Genomic DNA, 17,926 nt, shown 5'->3' with positions numbered 1-17,926 from the left:
TGCGTGTTATTGTTTCATCGCAGAATTCGCGGTGAAGCAGTAGATTGCAAAGAGGTCCCTTCGCTCAATTCATATCACTCAGTGCTTTACATGCGTTTTGTCGTTTCATGCCAGAATTTACGGCGAAGCCATAGACTGCAAAAATAAAAGATCACTTGGCTCACTGCAGCAGCTCTGCATGCAAAAAGAGCGAGCTCCTTTCGCCGCATGACGTTCCCATTTGTTGCTACCGCATTCATTGCTTCACCTGGCGGCACAATTGTGACTTCCTCATAACGCATTGAATTGGTCTCCTGCAGGATTTCTCGGGATACCCGAGAGAAAGGGAACCATCAAGGACTTGTCACGGTTCGACGCGAGCTTCTTCGGAGTGCCGCCCAAGCAAGCGCAGCTCATGGACCCTCAGCTTCGTTACCTGTTGGAGACCTCGTACGAAGCCATCGTGGACGCCGGCTACGATCCTGCGACGTTGCGAGGTCGCAAGATTGGCGTCTTCGTCGGCTGCGGACTGTCCGAGACGCTCACCATGTTTGCCACCGACTCGGCGACGATCGACGGCTACATCGTGACCGGATCGGCGCTGCACATGTTCTCAAACCGGGTCTCGTACTGCCTCGACTTTAGCGGTATGTGACACCATAAAGTAATACTGTAAACATTGTACGGGTTCCATGCCCCAAAATCAGGTCCCTCGTTTACGAGGGACGCCATACTGGAGCGGTGCCGAATGTTTAACGTGCATTTGAGTGACATGCTTCTAGCATATCGCTTTCGTCGAAATGCGACCGCCACGGCCGAGATTCGACCCCGCGAATCTTCGGTTGGGAAGTGAAGCACCATCACCATTAGGCCACTGCGGCAACTATGACGTAGGCGCCGAGTTCAACCAGAGGATTCATTGCGCGAACCAGAAATACGTAGGCAGTCATGACGGAAGAAAGTAAGAACAGGTGCAGAATAATCGAACCAAAAAGAATAAGCGGCAAGAGGTTTCATGCTTTTGGCGAGGCCATAATCTTACACACAAGCCATTTGTCAGGTTGCTTGAGAAGGATGCACGGATGAATGAATCACCATGCTTGAAAGTTGCAATTGCCTCGGTGATATGCTGCGTGCGCTGTCCACGCGCTTTCCGATAACGGTGACTTGACTGAAATTCGCGATGCAGTTAGAAGACCATTGATGTTAACTTGCAGCTGCGTTTCTGCATTACCTGATCGTCCTGTTCACTGAGGCGTTCATCGAGGCGGCGAAATAGAAAATTATCTGCGCATGCGGGGTAGATATCTACATGGGCTAAAGTGACAAGTGGCGCTCCATATCTGTTCATGAGCAGAAGATTCCTTGTTTGTATTTCCTTTGCCACTGCAACGCGCCTCTTATGTTCATAGGGTTTCTGTTTTATTGATTACTTGAGCCAACTTTCCACGCCGAAACATGTCTGTGCCACATAGCATTAAACTTCGCCGATACCAACTACTTTGCGGACATGATGAAACTGCCTGACTTACCACTGGATGTTCAACGTAACGTCCCACAAGACCTGGCACATGTTTGGTGTCAGTGCAGGTGCTACGTATCAGAGAGACAGTCTCTGAAGGCAGCTTGATGCTTTCAACAGGACTCGTGTTTTGAACTGCGACATAAGATGGGCCCATGGCGAAGCCACACACGTGCGTTGCGGACTTTCTTGCGGACCACGAGCCTAAATGCAACTTTGTAAAGAATGTAATCGACGTGTGCGTGTGTATGTCTGTAAGTTTGTGCATGTGCGTGTGTGTGCGTGTGTGTGTGCGCGCGTGTGTGTGTCGTAGTATTCTCTGTATATATCGTAATCATCACCCAACATTTGGACTTATATGGTAGACAAACAGTCACTTTATAATTAGACTGAAGGAAAGAAGTGGAAATTTAAGGCATTGTTTTAGGGGCAAAGCTCCTTACGCCATGGGTCGTTCCCTCCTTTGTAATAGTAGTAGTAGTAGTAGTAGTAGTAGTAGTAGTAGTAGTAGTAGTAGTAGTAGCAGTAGTAGTAGTAGTAGTAGCATGTAGCAGCCTGAAATTTATGAGTTGTTCTATAGATGGCGTTGTGTGTATATGTCCTTGGAAAGAGTATAACTAGATGGCATCGGTGGTATTCACAGAATATCTACGGAGTGTATGATGAGTGGGGTGAAGTGTCCGTCCGTGCGTCCATTCGTTCCAAGGAGGCAGACAGGCAGATGACAGAAGAACGGACGTACGGATGGACATAAGGACGGACGGACGGACAGACAGACAGACAGACAGACAGACAGACAGACAGACAGACAGACAGACAGACAGACAGACAGACAGACAGACAGACAGACAGACAGACAGACAGACAGACAGACAGACAGACAGACGACTCACGGTTTGCCGATAAACTCTCTGATGACGCTTCGCCCCACTCGTCATCATCATTCACTCCATAAACATGCTGTGATTCTTTTTTCTTTCTCGATCACAATAATAACGACAACTTATAAACCAAGACTGGTTGTTTATCAAGCCTTTGTTAGATTGGCTACTTTTAACAAAATTGGATATTTATTAAACATTTTTTCTATCTCTCTCCGAAACAGGACCAAGCCTCACAGTTGACTCGGCATCCGCCTCGACCATGCAAGCACTGAGCCTTGCCCTGCACTCCCTTCGCTCTGGTGAATGCGAGGCCGCCATCGTGGGGGGTTCAAACATCATGGTCAATCCGTTGTCAACGCTGTGCGAGTTCCGCTTCGGCATGCTGTCAGTGGACGGAAAGTGCAAGACCTTCAATGCTAATGGTAAGCTTCTCGCTGACTTCCCGATGCTTTACCCGTTGAACTTCATTTACATGCGAAGCAGGTTATGGCGGAGTTCAATCTGGTGTGCGGCGTGACCACCCTTACAGCGCATGTGCAACAGCTGGCCCAAGCACTTCCAGAACGTGCTCACGCGCTACCGCTTTCCGGCCGTGTGAGGGGCTGGGTAGACGCTGTGGCCTCTCCACCTTACACTCTCTCAGCAATCATGTGACGGCGTCGGGGAACCAATGCGTTGTATCCTAGGCAGACGCGCTGGCACGCGCTATCGCGTTCAGACCTGCGTAAGCGGCTGTGTAAGGGACTGTCACCTCTCCCCCTTACGGGAAAACACGTGAATGCGTTGGGGATTCTGCAGATGCGCGATGAAAGCACGTTCTCCCGCGTGGCGTGCTGATCAACCCGCGAGGCGTGCTCCATTAAAAGTTTAGTGGCGAGTAACAACAGCAACAGAAACTACAGTAAATTCAGGGTGTGTGTGTGTGTGTGTGTGTGTGTGTGTGTGTGAGAGAGAGAAAGAAATATATTGAGGAAAAGAAAAGACGCAACTATCATTGAGATGGCGCTACTATCATCGTACTATATCAATATTTGAAGCGAAGAAGTGTACACTTGAAGGTTCGTTTTTTTTGTTCGACACAATAATGATGAGTTTTAACAGACAACCAAGTCAGGGAAAGTATAATAGATGGTATATGAAGTAATTGTAAGGTCAAGGAAAGTCCTTTCCTTCACATGATTGTCTATTGTATCTCATGAATACCATATCAGCATTTAAAAGCGAGGGCGTTTTGGTGCGGCCGATTGCGCCGGCTTGCTCACGCGCCGGGTGAATCATGGTGTCCCGTCGCCCATGTTTTTTGTTGCCATGAGCGAGCAAGTCGACTTTACGAGAAAGTCTCCGAATGCGATGAAACAGAGAGCCACGAAGCATATAAAAATACCAGGGCTGATTTAAGCATGTGCTGGCGATTGCGAGTAAGACCTACCGAAAGCTGAGAATCGCACTCATGGCGGCACTCGTGCATGGGCGCTAAGGGGAGCTTTTCCTCTAGAGTAGTATATTAATTCAACGGCTTCCTTTAGCTTAGCGGTAAAGGGGGGGGGGGGGGGCAAGCGAAGCTTCCCATATGAGAGTCTTTCTTCGTTTGTCTTTTCTAGTTTGCGCTGTTTTGACCTTTTTACCATCTTTAACCAACTAGCCCAACGAAACACACTTCTGCCGTTCTATTTTCCTTCCTTCTTTTCAAAGCCAACTGTGCCTGCATAGTTGGCTTTGTGCCTGATGACTCACGTTCTGGCGCCGGCGCCGGAACACGAGGCCAGCCTTATTGGACGTTCCAGCTCCGAGTCCTTCGCGTACAACCACCACCCATCAGTCTGCGACTCATGACGAGCTACGCTTGAAGGTTCCGGAACATGGGTGTCGCTAGAGCCAACGTCCCTACAAGCACATTTGTCTTTTACTCGATGTACTCGACTGGTCCAATCGTCTACTTTGTCTTTTGCGTGGATGACGAAGTCTTCTTGTCGAAGCGTTGCCACATGCGACGCCTATATTTATTTTTAGGGGCGAAACTCTTTGAAGCGGCACCCGTTCGTCCCTCGCAGTAGTGCGTGACATGTCTTACGCTTTGACCTGCAAGGTAGTGCCAGTGGGAGATACCACCACCCATCAGTCTGCGACTCATGACGAGCTACGCTTGAAGGTTCCGGAACATGGGTGTCAATAGAGCCAACGTCCCTACAAGCACATTTGTCTTTTACTCGATGTACTCGACTAGTCCAATCGTCTACTTTGTCTTTTGCGTGGATGACGAAGTCTTCTTGTTGAAGCGTTGCCACATGCGACGCCTATATTTATTTTTAGGGGCGAAACTCTTTGAAGCGGCACCCGTTCGTCCCTCGCAGTAGAGCGTGACATGTCTTACGCTTTGACCTGCAAGGTAGTGCCAGTGGGAGATACCACCACCCATCAGTCTGCGACTCATGACGAGCTACGCTTGAAGGTTCCGGAACATGGGTGTCAATAGAGCCAACGTCCCTACAAGCACATTTGTCTTTTACTCGATGTACTCGACTAGTCCAATCGTCTACTTTGTCTTTTGCGTGGATGACGAAGTCTTCTTGTTGAAGCGTTGCCACATGCGACGCCTATATTTATTTTTAGGGGCGAAACTCTTTGAAGCGGCACCCGTTCGTCCCTCGCAGTAGAGCGTGACATGTCTTACGCTTTGACCTGCAAGGTAGTGCCAGTGGGAGATACCACCACCCATCAGTCTGCGACTCATGACGAGCTACGCTTGAAGGTTCCGGAACATGGGTGTCAATAGAGCCAACGTCCCGACAAGCATATTTGTCTTTTACTCGATGTACTCGACTGGTTCGAACGTCCACTTTGTCTTTTGCGTAGATGACGAAGTCTTATGGTCGAAGCGTTGCCACATGCGACGCCGATATTTCATTTTTTTATCATCTTCAAGATCAAGCTTCGATATTACCCTGAACGGCTGCCGCATGCCATTTTAATTGTCCTATTTGCAATTTCAGGAGTCCTCATTGTAACTTTTTTTTTGTAACTTTCACATCCATGTAACAAAAAACTTCGCAAACACTTGTTTGGTCCCATGACCTAACTGGCTAGTAGAGGGACCAATTGTGTGACATACCTACATACTTGCGCAAGCGGTTACGCAGCGACAAAGGACATCAACCTCGATATAATGTTTAAAATAGAAAAAAGCAAAAAAACATATGATTGAACTTTACAAAGAAACATAGCGCAGAACATAGCTACTTAAGACACAGAATAATAATAGCACTAGAATAATACTACTACTACTACTAATAATAATAATAATAATAATAATAATAATAATAATAATAATAATAATGTTGGGTAGAACCAATAACTGGCCCACATATCGGCGTTATAGTACTAGATTATCTAACACTGCTTGAGCAGAAAGCATGGCAGCAAGAATTACTGAGCACTTTCCCATGAATATTTCTCGATTAGATTCTCAACATATCTAAGTTACTGTACAAAGTTATTGTGCGAACTATCTTATTTTTTTTTTTTCGCAGCGGATGGCTACGTGCGAAGTGAGACCATCGGGGCGATGTTTCTTCAGCCGGTTTCACAAGCACGCCGGATCTACGCCAAGTTGATCAACGCCAAGGCCAACTCAGACGGCTACAAGGTTGAAGGTAAGGTTGCCTCCACCAGGAGCTGAAGAGGGGGAGCTACACTAAATACGTCCTTAGCATAAGCGTGCCCGCTTTGTGGAGTTGTACGCACACCATTCATTGACTCGCATAGGCTATAGGGCGTCCGACTTTGTAATACATCATTGGGAGAAGAAATGTACCGTTTTCTGAACACAGACTCGCGGGCTTGCGTACAGATGGGGTAACTAAGCCCCCTTTCCCTTCCTATCATCGAAAGAGGGTGCCGCCAACTGTGCCCCTTTAATCATTCGGATCTGTACCGCCATTGTTTCAAATGAGGAGTTTTGACTATGCAAAATTTTCATGATAATGGCAACCGAGTATTTGGGATGTTGAGTGGCAAAGCATCGTTTGCATACGGCTTTTACCCCCGGGAAACTGGGGGACCAAGGGCAGGCTGTTGGGGACAGAATGTCATTGCCCCATTTTTTGTTTTCTTTTTCTGCATCGAAGAGAGGCGTCTACAGTTTAACTTGGGCCTTTGTAGTGGAGGACCCTGCATACACGAATATGTCCCGAACCACAGCGCTCCTCGCACATCTTCAACCATCGAGCTTTTGCCCATCACGTGACCGCAAACACGTTAGCACAGCGTAAAAAAAAACGTGACTCATCTAGCAAGCCCACATCTTCACGGTTCTGTTATTTCGCGAGTGAAGTGAGCAGGGTCTGTAACATCGCAGCCGAGGTTACGCCGATTCAGATGTAACGTCGTATAGCATTGCTCATATAGGGACAACGCGAACGCCTTGCATAACGGACAGTTGCGAATGTCGCAGGAATCACCGTCCCTTCGAGCAAGAAGCAGGAGCAACTGCTTCGGGAAGTGTACTCCGAGGCCAACGTGGACCCGCTAACGGTCACCTACGTCGAGGCGCACGGCACCGGAACAACGGTGGGCGACCCCCAGGAGATGGCGGCGCTCAGCAGGTTCTTCTGCGTGCCCGAACGCAAGAAACCGCTCAAAGTCGGGGCAGTAAAGAGCTGCGTGGGACACGCCGAAGCCGCATCCTGTAAGCCGACCCTTCTTGACGCGTTGCTCTGCTTTCTTATAACTTGGGCTTTCTTATAATACTCACCCTATAGAGCGCTAAATTCGCCCTTGAAACGGTATCCAGGTAAAGCTGCTTGAAGAGCCAGGATAGGGGCCAGTTGGTTGTACATTTTGCAAGCTTTAAGCGTGCTGCAATGAAATAATCGATGAAGAAAGCAATAAACGGGACAAGACTAACTACCTCGTTTTGCCTGTTTGTTTCTTCCTTCGATTCTCTTTCATTGCAATGCGCAAAAAGTTTACACCAGGCAGAGCTGCGAAGCTGGGCAACGCTGACAGAGTCGGCGGTGGCAAGGAGGACCACATGCGGATTTCTGGTGCTGAAAATGCTGTGTTTCCTAGATTTCGCTGTGAAAAGCGCGGTGTTTTGTCGAAGGCGGCAGCTTGCTTGCTCCCGAGTATACGCCATTTTGGTTGTAGCGAATGGCAAAATGAACGATAAAATGAATGTTGTTGCATGCACTCTTCGTGCAAGTCTGGCTTGAATTCGGAACCAGAAGAAATCTGATTGTGAATGCGAAGTGGTTTTGTAATGCCAGTGACATTCGCAATTGTCGCGTTTTCTACACTGCTGGCTTTATAACGAAGTGCAAAACGCATATCAGCCATTCTCATTTACTGCTAGGTAATTGCGGCAGCATCTGCTGCCGCAATTACCTAGCAGTAATGAGAATCTAATGATAATCTAATGTAATCTAATGTAATCTAATTTAATGTAATGAATCTAAGTAATGAGCATCTGCGTGGGCCGTGTTAATCGGCACGGCAGGTAAAATATTCCGCAGTTTCTTGAAGGTAAGTGGACCAACGCACTCACTCGTTGCCGGTGGGTGTTGTTTAGTAAATGCCGATTGCCTGAACCATCACGGCGATGCGTCAGTATTTTCCAGTGACTTCGTCAGCTGGTGACATTATGACATCCTTGTATAATTGTGTTGAAATTCAAAGAACAATAAGGTTTCATGCAAAAGAACCGGAGGGAAACAAGTACGCGGAATGTTAGGGAGCACTAGAATCATTGTGCGCACTTGCGCACGAGCAGGTTTGTCATGTGGTATTTTTTGTATTTCACGGGCATTTGTAATTAGCAGAAAAACACTAATAGCTAATAGATATGAAGTTCAAAACTGTCTAATCCAACGTTTTGCAAAACGATCTACAACTTTCTAATTGAAACTTTTTATCCATCTTCGTTTCTTCAAAAGTTAGTTCATTAAGGAGATCTGATTAAACAATATTTTAAAATACAAAAAATCGTCAAACTCCAGGCAACGGCAAGCAACATTCATTTGGTCGCGTCGTAATTCTGTGTGCTGGCATATTTTTAAACTCTGGCTAAAGTTACCTGGGACACCCTCTATATATGAAAACACAAGGAAGAAAATCTAGGGAAAAAGAACCTTGCGCGCGGAATAGAACGTGGGACCTCCGCGTCGTGAAGGCGAGGCGTTAATCACTGAGCCACAGAGCGGTACCTCCTTCAACGTTCAAACAGCAAGCAATTTATATATGCCACTTACCGCTGTTGGAAGGCGTCTCGTGGGGTGGGGGGGGGGGGAGGGGGCTATGGTGTTTTTAGCATTATCAGTAAGATGGCGCCGTGAGCGCGTGGCGGCTCTCATTTCTCACGCGTCGTTTGGCCCATGTAGGGAATAAGGAGGTGTACGCTCGATCGCGCGCCCTTGTCTTGCAGTGGGGAGGATGGTATATCTTGACTAGCCTGGGGGGCTTCGCCGGAACGATTCTGTTGTAGTTACCCGGCGCACGAAGGTCGCTGCAATCGTTGCACAGCCTCCGTTTGCGAAAAGGGCGTGCTTTTCGTACACAGCGAAGTAACACTTATTCGGGTTGATCCGTATCTGTGAGTACGTTTCGTGTGTCATTTGTGCGTGAGAAACGCAAGGCACGTTTGGATCTGCTTGCCATTCTGCGCGTGACCTTCCAATTTGTCGCTATCGCGTTCAGTGCTCCGCCTTTGCCGCAAAGCTGTGACATTTTTCCCTTGTTATTCATTACTGTTCTTTCATAGCAACGTCATATCTATGACGTAATTCGTCAATGAAATCTTGGTGCACCCAATTTGCCGTACTAACACTTTCGTGTTCATATACCAAATTCATGCTTACATTTGTAGCCACAAACGCTCACGTATGTTTTTTTTTTTATTGTGATGTGTACTCGCCCCCAAGCATAACATTTTTTTGTGTACTTGTGAATGAGGCTTCTGTCGTAAGACCAACGCTATTTATGGAGTGAAATTGTGTCTCGTAAAGTTTCATGTCATGTACGCAGCGGTCAAGCTGGTCGCGTCATTGTAGCGAAGGCCAGCTTGTATTCGTAGGTGTGAGCTTTACTTGACGTGTCCATATATGATAGTATGCAAGTGCATCACAATGGAACAGAGCAGTACTGGCACGTAGCATCTATGGTAGTAAACATGATTAGTTCCTCGCTAACGTGACAAATGATGTAAGGACCACCCCGCCCCCCCCCCCCAATCCTCCTTAACGCATGTTCTTTTACCCTAGTAAGGTTAAGGAGGAGGGAGCAGACAAACGGTAAGATAACAGCTTGTGCGTCCTGCGGGAAAAAAAGATCACTGGCTCAGCTTTGAGTAGGGTTGTTTCGGAGGAATGGAATCGGATGGAATATCCTTATTAGGAGGTCAATGCGTTTGCTTGTCATCAGTAATATTGTGAGGCTTGGGAACATGTAGATGGTCACAAGACATTCATGTCTCCCTCAGTCTTACCAACAATTTTAAATGCGAAGCATTTCTTAGCGAACAGCGATCTTGAGCGTATCTATCTATCTATCTATCTATCTATCTATCTATCTATCTATCTATCTATCTATCTATCTATCTATCTATCTATCTATCTATCTATCTATCTATCTATCTATCTATCTATCTATCTAGCCACGTACGACTTTTAGCTCTCCTGGCCGTCTCAATAATCCTATCAATACCGAAATCGGTATGGCATAACATGACTGTATGACAAACATAATTGACTTGTCATAACAATGAAATCATCACTTGGATTTTAAGAATGTCATGGTTTACATCTCATGGTCTTGCTACTCCTGCGGTGGTTTGCTTCCCATGACGTTTTGCTAAACTTGTATGATGTGACATGACTGCATAGCGAACATAAGTGACAGACCCTAACGTAGAAATCATAACATGCATTTCATGTTTTTCATGTAATGGCTAGTCATGACTACACGCCACGCTCATGGTGCACTCTTGGTCGTGTCGCTAGATTCATATATACAAAATTTGGTATAACGGAACGTGAATAGACGATGAAGGTAAATGGCACGTCCCAACATGATAATCATGATATGCGTGTCATGTAAAAACATGACTACATGCTACGCTCATAGAGTGCCCTTGGCTGTTTCATTAGCTCCACATATACGAAATTTGTTATCACGTGACGTGAACAGAGGACGAATGTAAATGACACGTCCAAGCATAATAATCATGTCATGGAAGTCATGTACAGCATAATATACATCCAGCTCAAATTGTTGTGCTCATTTTAAAGCGACATATTACCTCCCTAATTCGGGCTTCGCATATCGTCGATTCTCACGGTACAAGGGACATGCCATTTTTTTTTCGCGAATGATGCCAGGCCTGTTCGTGTTTCCCGATTTCGGTTATGTTCGCAGCAATCGCCACAATTTCGAAGGTCATCATTCTCATGGAAACGGGCATGATCCCACCCAACCTGCACTTCACGGAACCCAACCCGACGATACCATGTCTTCACGACGGAAGCATCGAGGTGGTCGCCGTTGCGACTCCCTTCGATGGAGGCCCAGTGGGCATCGACGCGTTTGGATTCGGCGGTGCCAACGTTCACGCCATTTTCGAAGCAAACCCGGGACCGCACGTGGACACCATGGCTCGCGAAAAGCCCGGTCTTCCTCGGCTTGTTCTCATGGCTGGAAGAACCAACGAGTCGCTCAAGGTATGTCTTTTTTTTGCTTTAGTTGAGGGTTCAGGATGTCCCCGCGTGCGTAGCACTGCTGTATGACGAATAAGCGTGCCAGAACACCAAAAACGATGGATTCCAGTGACGAAATTCTTTCTCGTTCATCATCAGGAATTCTTGAAGAGTTCTTGCCACTAAATTCAACGTTCAGACAAGGCATCCTGCCTGCTTTGAGGCGGCGAATGTCTACCATAACGCGTGTACGTGAATTCTATTCACACTCCCTCTCGGCGACTAAGTGTAAGTGGCGAAAATAGTATCTGCAACGTGGGCAGGGACGGCGAGTGCTTGGGATCAGAATAAGCTAGCCAGCCGGAATCATTGATAACATAATACTCAAATGTGCTCCAAAACATTATTGTTATAAAGTAATATCTAACATTTTCAACCAACGAGTGCCTTAGAAAAGCGTTTTCCGAAGTAGCAAGGACAAGTAATTCTTCTTAGATAAACACCAAAAACAGGCTAATGCATGAAAAGTGAACCCTCCATCTGTTGTCCACGAAAGTGCTTGTTCTCGTCTCAGCTGTCAGACCACAGCAAGTGCGTTCAAAATAAAGTTATAGCGAAAAATTCGGCAGACAAAACGTACCTTGGGAATCGATGTTATGCGAAGCATATGCGCATGCAAGCTGACTGTGTTGTAATTTTTTTACTGAGCAGAACGTTGCGAAATTGCGCTAAAGATGGTGTACAAATGCACACACATACATACGTTGAACAGCCGCATATGTTTTGTGTCACCAGTTGTTTACGGTTGCGTAACGACGCCAACGGCAAGGTGGATATTAGCAACACCAGAAGCGGAGAACTGATATAAAGCGCTGCTGCTCGCGAGGATTGTTGCCCTGCACGCTGCCACGCAAATAAACTTGAGCGGATGACAAATGACTACAATTGATGATAACCCGACGTGACAGCTGTGTCGTAGGAGTGCACAAATCATGTTTATAAAACTGGAAAGGCAGCACTGCCACCACAATCGGCGTTTCCCGAACATTAGGGTGTATTTGAAAGGTAGTTCCCAGACCTGGCGTGGCTCAGTGGTAGAATACTTTATGGTCACGCAAAATGCTATGGTTCTATTTCTGCTGGGACAGTGACATTTATTCTTTGCATTCGTCCAGTCAACGCTGCCGATGTCCGCTTCAAGCGTTAAATTACCTTTGTATGTTCTCGCCGTTCTTGGGTACGTAATAAACATACACCTGTGGCACGTACACCTGTGGCACCGCATACCGGTGGCCCATAACTGCCCCCGGGATTTTGACTTATGCATATCATGACCAGTAAGTCGTTTATTCGTGAAACAATTCTACTCTTCCACAATAATTTTGGTTTACTCCAAGTTAAGGGGCTCATGAGAGCACTGAGACGTAAGTGGATAGATAGATAGATTTTAGATAGATAGATAGATAGATAGATAGATAGATAGATAGATAGATAGATAGATAGATAGATAGATAGATAGATAGATAGATAGATAGATAGATAGATAGATAGATAGATAGATAGATAGATAGATAGATAGATAGATAGATAGATAGATAGATAGATAGATAGATAGATAGATAGATAGATAGATAGATAGATAGATAGATAGATAGATAGATAGATAGATAGATGGATGCTCGAAGTGCCTACAGTACAGTAAGTAATCCATCGAATTCAAAACATTGAAACCTATTTCGTTATATCAAACATAACGTTCTAAACGTACTTTGCTGCGACAGAAAACTCTGGACAGGCTGGAAGTCGAAGGACCCTACCCTGACTCCGCCTATGCCCTCTTGAACCGGGTTGGTCAGCCTGGCCTAAAACTGTTTCCACACCGCGGATACGCCATGGTTCCTGTTGACGGCTCTGGTAAACCCGTTACCAAGGTTGTCGGAGAGGTTACCCCAGCCAAGAGGCCGCTGTGGTTCGTTTTCTCCGGCATGGGCTGCCAGTGGAACGGCATGGCGAGGCAGATGATGGAGTTCGACGTGTTCGCCCACTCCATTCGTGCATCGCACGACCTTCTGGCCAAGAATTTCGGCCTCGACCTCATTGACCTGGTGACCAGCGAGAAACCGCGAGGCCAGGAGACCGTGGCAAGTGTCCTGGTTTCCATTGTGGCGATTCAGGTACGTTCCTTCTCTCCTGCCCTGTACTGCGGTCGGAAGATCGCGAGAAATGTGACATTGGGAATGCAACGCGAATATCGTAGTTCTCTAGGAACCTCGGTCGTCCAGTGGTATGATTTAACTTGAGGTGGTACCGCCTGGCATTTTCCACTGGTAAAGGACATCATGATAATATATCCCAAGGTGACGTGCAAAGGAGTAAACAAGGACTGCACAGAAACATGAAAATAGACAAGAGACGTTAGCGCAGGCATTCTTCTTCAGAGCTCATTTTTCTGTTTAGTCATTTTTGTTACCCATGCTGTTGTAGTCCACCATGGCTAACCAAGATACCGCAGCATCTTAATCTTGATGCTCTAAGTGACAACATGGTTGCCGGCACATTAAGCTCTCGGTACGTGAACCATGGGGCGTATATTACTTATGTTTCTGATGCAGTGTTATATATTGCTTTTGCAGGTAGCGCTCGTCGACGTCATTCGTGCTATCGGTCTTCGGCCAGATGGTATCGTGGGTCACTCGCTTGGTGAAATCTCCAGTGCTTACGCTGATGAGGGACTCACCGCCGAGCAGGCCATGCTGTGTGCCTACTGGCGGGGTCGATGCACTGATGTGACTAACCTTCCAAAAGGAGCCATGGCTGCAGTCGGTAAGAATGGGTGTCCGCATTTACGGAGGATTATGCCGGCCAGATCCTTCCGCAAGAAATGATCGCGTTGGCAGAGCAGCTACTCTCGCACTGGCCATTTAGTGGACTGCCCGTTCTGACCACCGTTGACTGGCCGGAGCTTCAGGAGCAGGCCAGGCAAAGCATAGGGGACATAAGTAGTTCTCTACGACTGTAGGGTAGTAGGTATGATGTAACTTGAAAAAAAACAATATATATATATATATATATATATATATATATATATATATATATATATATATATATATATATATATATATATATTGGTTGATATGTGGGGTTTAACATCCCAAAACCACCATATGATTTTGAGAGACGGCGTAGTGGAGGGCTCCGGCCGGAAATTTCGACCACCTATATATATATATATATATATATATATATGACGATTTGACAGTGTATTTACACCGATAAAATAAAATTGGAGCGCAGCACACAGAGCGAGCAAACCAGTCCTCTTCGTCGTCTTCTGTCCACAGAATGGTTCACCCTTCATGCGATAGCTACATAGCATTACGCCCCGGTTGTTGTAAAAGCACCGACTCGGTGCACTTTATACGAGTTGTTCAGGAGGAGGGCGGTATGGTTTCAACCTACTGACGTGGACTACGTCACTGGGTGTGTTTGCAGACAGGTTAGTCCCGGAGACTGGAATGACCTCATAGGTAACATCTGTTACCCGTCGTATGATACGGTAAGTTCCATTGTACGGAGATAGCAACTTCTCTGACAATCCGACATGACGAACTGGGTACCAGAGAAGAACTAGAGAACCAGGTGAGAAGCCAACGTCTACATGCTTGCTGTCGTAAAGAGCCTTCTGGGTTGCTTGTGAAGCTAACAGCCTAGAGCGGGCAATCTGACGTGCGTGGTGGGCACGAGCGATAGCATCGCGTGCGTATTCGCTCGGCGGAGGCGTAGCAGTCGGTAGTAGGGTGTCCAGTGGTAAGGTCGGATTACGGCCATAGAGCATATAAAAAGGTGAATAACCTGCTGTATTATGACGAGTTGAATTATAGGCGAACGTCACGTCAGGTAGCGCTAGATCCCAGTCATGGTGGTCAGATGAGACATACATCGAGAGCATGTCCGTGAGGGTGCCATTTTCGGCGTTCGGTAAAGCCATTTGTTTGAGGATGGTAGGGAGTGGTCAGTTTGTGTTGTGTTGAGGAAGAGCACAAAAGGTCGTCGAGTACGCGTAAGAAAAATGCGCGTCCACGATCGGTGAGCCACTGCCGAGGAGTGCCATGATGTAGAATTACATCGTGGAGCAAAAAGTCGCCAAAGTCAGTAGCAGTGCTGGTGGGGAGCACTCTGGTGATGGCAAACCTGGTCGCATGGTCTATAGCCACAACGACCCACTTGTTTCCAGAGTTTGATTCAGGGAACGGTCCGAGGAGGTCCACACCAACACGGAAGAAAGGTTCGGTAGGGATGGAGATCGGGTGAAGGAGTCCAGAAGGGGGTAGGGCAGGTCGTTTTCGACAGTGGCATTTATCGCAGGAGGCCACGTAGCGTCGAACCGACCGCGCGAGGCCACGCCAAAAGAAGCGGCGCCGGACGTGGTCGTACATGCGAGATACACCCAAGTGGCTGGCAGTTGGTTCGTCGGGAAGCTCATGCAGGACCACTGAACGGAGATGGTTAGGCACGACTAGAAGTAGCTCAGGGCCATCTGGCTGGACGCTACGGCGGTACAGCGTGCCATTTAGGAGAACGAACATGCGGGGTGGCACGTCGTTAAGGTCAGATTCCAGACGGGCAATGAGTGACCGCAAGGAAGGATCGCGATGCTGTTCGCCACTAATCTGACGAAACCTATAGACATGTACATGACGCAGGGGCCAGGCTCACCGACCGATTCATCTGGTTGGTCAACAGGGTAGCGGGACAAGCAATCGGCGTCCAGATGGAGGCGTCCAGATTTGTAGGCGACTGAGTAGGAGTACCCCTGAAGACGCAACGCCCAACGATCAAGTCGTCCAAAAGGGTCCTTCAGTGAAGAAAGCCAATAGAGGGCGTGATGATCTGTGATGACAAGGAACGGGCGGCCGTACAAGTAAGGGCGGAATTTCCAGACTGCCCAGACAAGGGCAAGGCCTTCTCGTTCTGTTATACGCTCCGACTTTGAAAGAAGATGACTTGCGTATGCAATTACACGATCAGTGCCCCGCGGAGTTTAGGCCAAAACTTCGCCGATGCCATGACCGCTAGCGTCTGTCCGCACTTCTGTAGAAGCATTTGGGTCGAAATGTGAAACTAAGGGCGGTGTAGTTAGAGCAGTGATTTGTCGAGAGAAAGCGTTAGCTGAACAGGACCCCAACAAAACGGGACGTCGTGTTTGAGAAGGTCTGTGAGTGGGCGTGCGAGGGCCGCAAAGTGTTTTACGAACCGGCGAAAGTAAGAGCATAGGCCCACGAAACTGCGAACATCATAGATAGAGCGCGGAACGGGAAAGTTCGTTACTGCGCGTACTTTAGCTGTGTCTGGTCGTACACCGGAAGCGTCAACAAGGTGGCCCGACACAGTAATTTGGCGAAGACCGAAGCGGCACTTCGAGGAATTCAGCTGGAGGCCGGAATGTCGAAATGTCGATAGAATGGTTGAAAGGCGTTCAAGGTGTGTGGCGAAGGTGGGTGAGAAGATAATCACATCATCTAAGTAACACAACCACGTTGCCCATTTATATCATTGAAGCAACGTGTCCATCATTCTCTCGAAGGTTGCTGGGGCGTTGCAAAGCGCAAACGGCATGACCTTGAATTGGTAAAGGCCGTCGGGGGTAACGAATGCAGTTTTCTCACGAATGCAGTTTTCTCAGACGGGACGTGACTTTTTGGCAGTGTATTTACACCGATAAAATCGGAGCGCACCTCACAGAGTGAGCAAACCAGTCCTCTTCGTCGTTTTCTGATCAAAGAATGTTTAACCCTTCATGCGATAGCTACGTAGCAATATATATATATATATATATAATATATATATATATATATATATATATATATATATATATATATATATATATATATATATATATATATATATATATATATTATGAGACCACGTCCGGTACGGCAGCAACAAGGTTATCCTTTTTTAATCCAGACGCACGAGCCAGAGAGCCAGCCCGCGTGACATACAATGATGATCACTACAATGGTTTGGTCATACAGTTGAAGATGAAGTACATAATCAGCGCTCACACTATTTTCCCCCCTTCGCGAAAGAGGGCAGCAAGTTAGAAAGGGTTGGGACGCCGAATATATCGTTTCAGTCGAGAGACGTGGGCGATCTCGGTGTGGCGGCGACGACGATCAGAAGCCGCATTGACAGGAGCAACGCGATAGTTGACTTCAGATGTTCGTTCCAGGACGGTGTATGGACCGAGATACCGGTGAAAGAATTTTTCGCAGAGCCCAGGTACACGAACAGGTGTCCACAAAAGGACTTCGTCGCCTGGGCGGAACACAACAACTCGACGCTTCACATCAAGGTCGTTTTTTCTCTTGTCCTGAATGGTAGTAGTGTTGGCACGGGCGATTTTACGGCAGCGGGCGACGCGAGCGGCGAACTCTTCCGGGAGAGATGAAGATGCATTGGAAGATGTGGACAAAAAGGTGGTGTCCAGAACGAAAGTCGGTACACGGCCATACACGAGAAAAAAAGGGCTGAAATTCGTTGTACGCTGTATGGCAGTGTTATATGCGAACTTGACAAAAGGAAGTACTGTGTCCCAGTTTTTGTGATTTGGTTGCACGTACATAGAGATCATGTCGGACAAAGTTCGGTGAAAACGCTCAGTCAGACCATTAGTTTCTGGGTGATACGCTGATGTGGTCTTGTGAAAAGTGTTAGAGGCCTTTAAGACTTCAGCAAGGACATGTGAAAGAAATGTCTTGCCACGGTCACTAAGGAGCACACGCGGTGCGCCATGTCGTAAAATAATGGCGCGAAGGAAAAAATCGGCTACTTCAGAGGTAGCACCAGATGAAAGA

At 47.1% G+C, this 17,926-nt stretch overlaps 1 protein-coding gene across 2 annotated transcripts in view; it reads left to right on the top strand.

Moving 5' to 3' along the window:
* LOC119179258 (fatty acid synthase) overlaps positions 1–17,926 on the top strand; it is an 80,372-nt gene that overhangs the window by 21,326 nt on the left and 41,120 nt on the right. For both annotated transcript variants that reach the window (XM_037430328.2, XM_075869060.1), the window contains exons 3-9: positions 300–626; positions 2,607–2,807; positions 5,913–6,035; positions 6,836–7,069; positions 10,792–11,093; positions 12,851–13,243; positions 13,703–13,892. In XM_037430328.2, the coding sequence (XP_037286225.2) occupies positions 300–626; positions 2,607–2,807; positions 5,913–6,035; positions 6,836–7,069; positions 10,792–11,093; positions 12,851–13,243; positions 13,703–13,892 (1,770 nt within the window). The remainder of the gene's footprint in view (positions 1–299; positions 627–2,606; positions 2,808–5,912; positions 6,036–6,835; positions 7,070–10,791; positions 11,094–12,850; positions 13,244–13,702; positions 13,893–17,926) is intronic.

Source organism: Rhipicephalus microplus, chromosome 7, assembly GCF_043290135.1.
Source record: "Rhipicephalus microplus isolate Deutch F79 chromosome 7, USDA_Rmic, whole genome shotgun sequence".
Lineage (NCBI taxonomy): Eukaryota > Metazoa > Arthropoda > Arachnida > Ixodida > Ixodidae > Rhipicephalus > Rhipicephalus microplus.
Note: the sequence above shows the minus strand (reverse complement) of the source record. Positions and strands in the feature narration are given on the sequence as shown.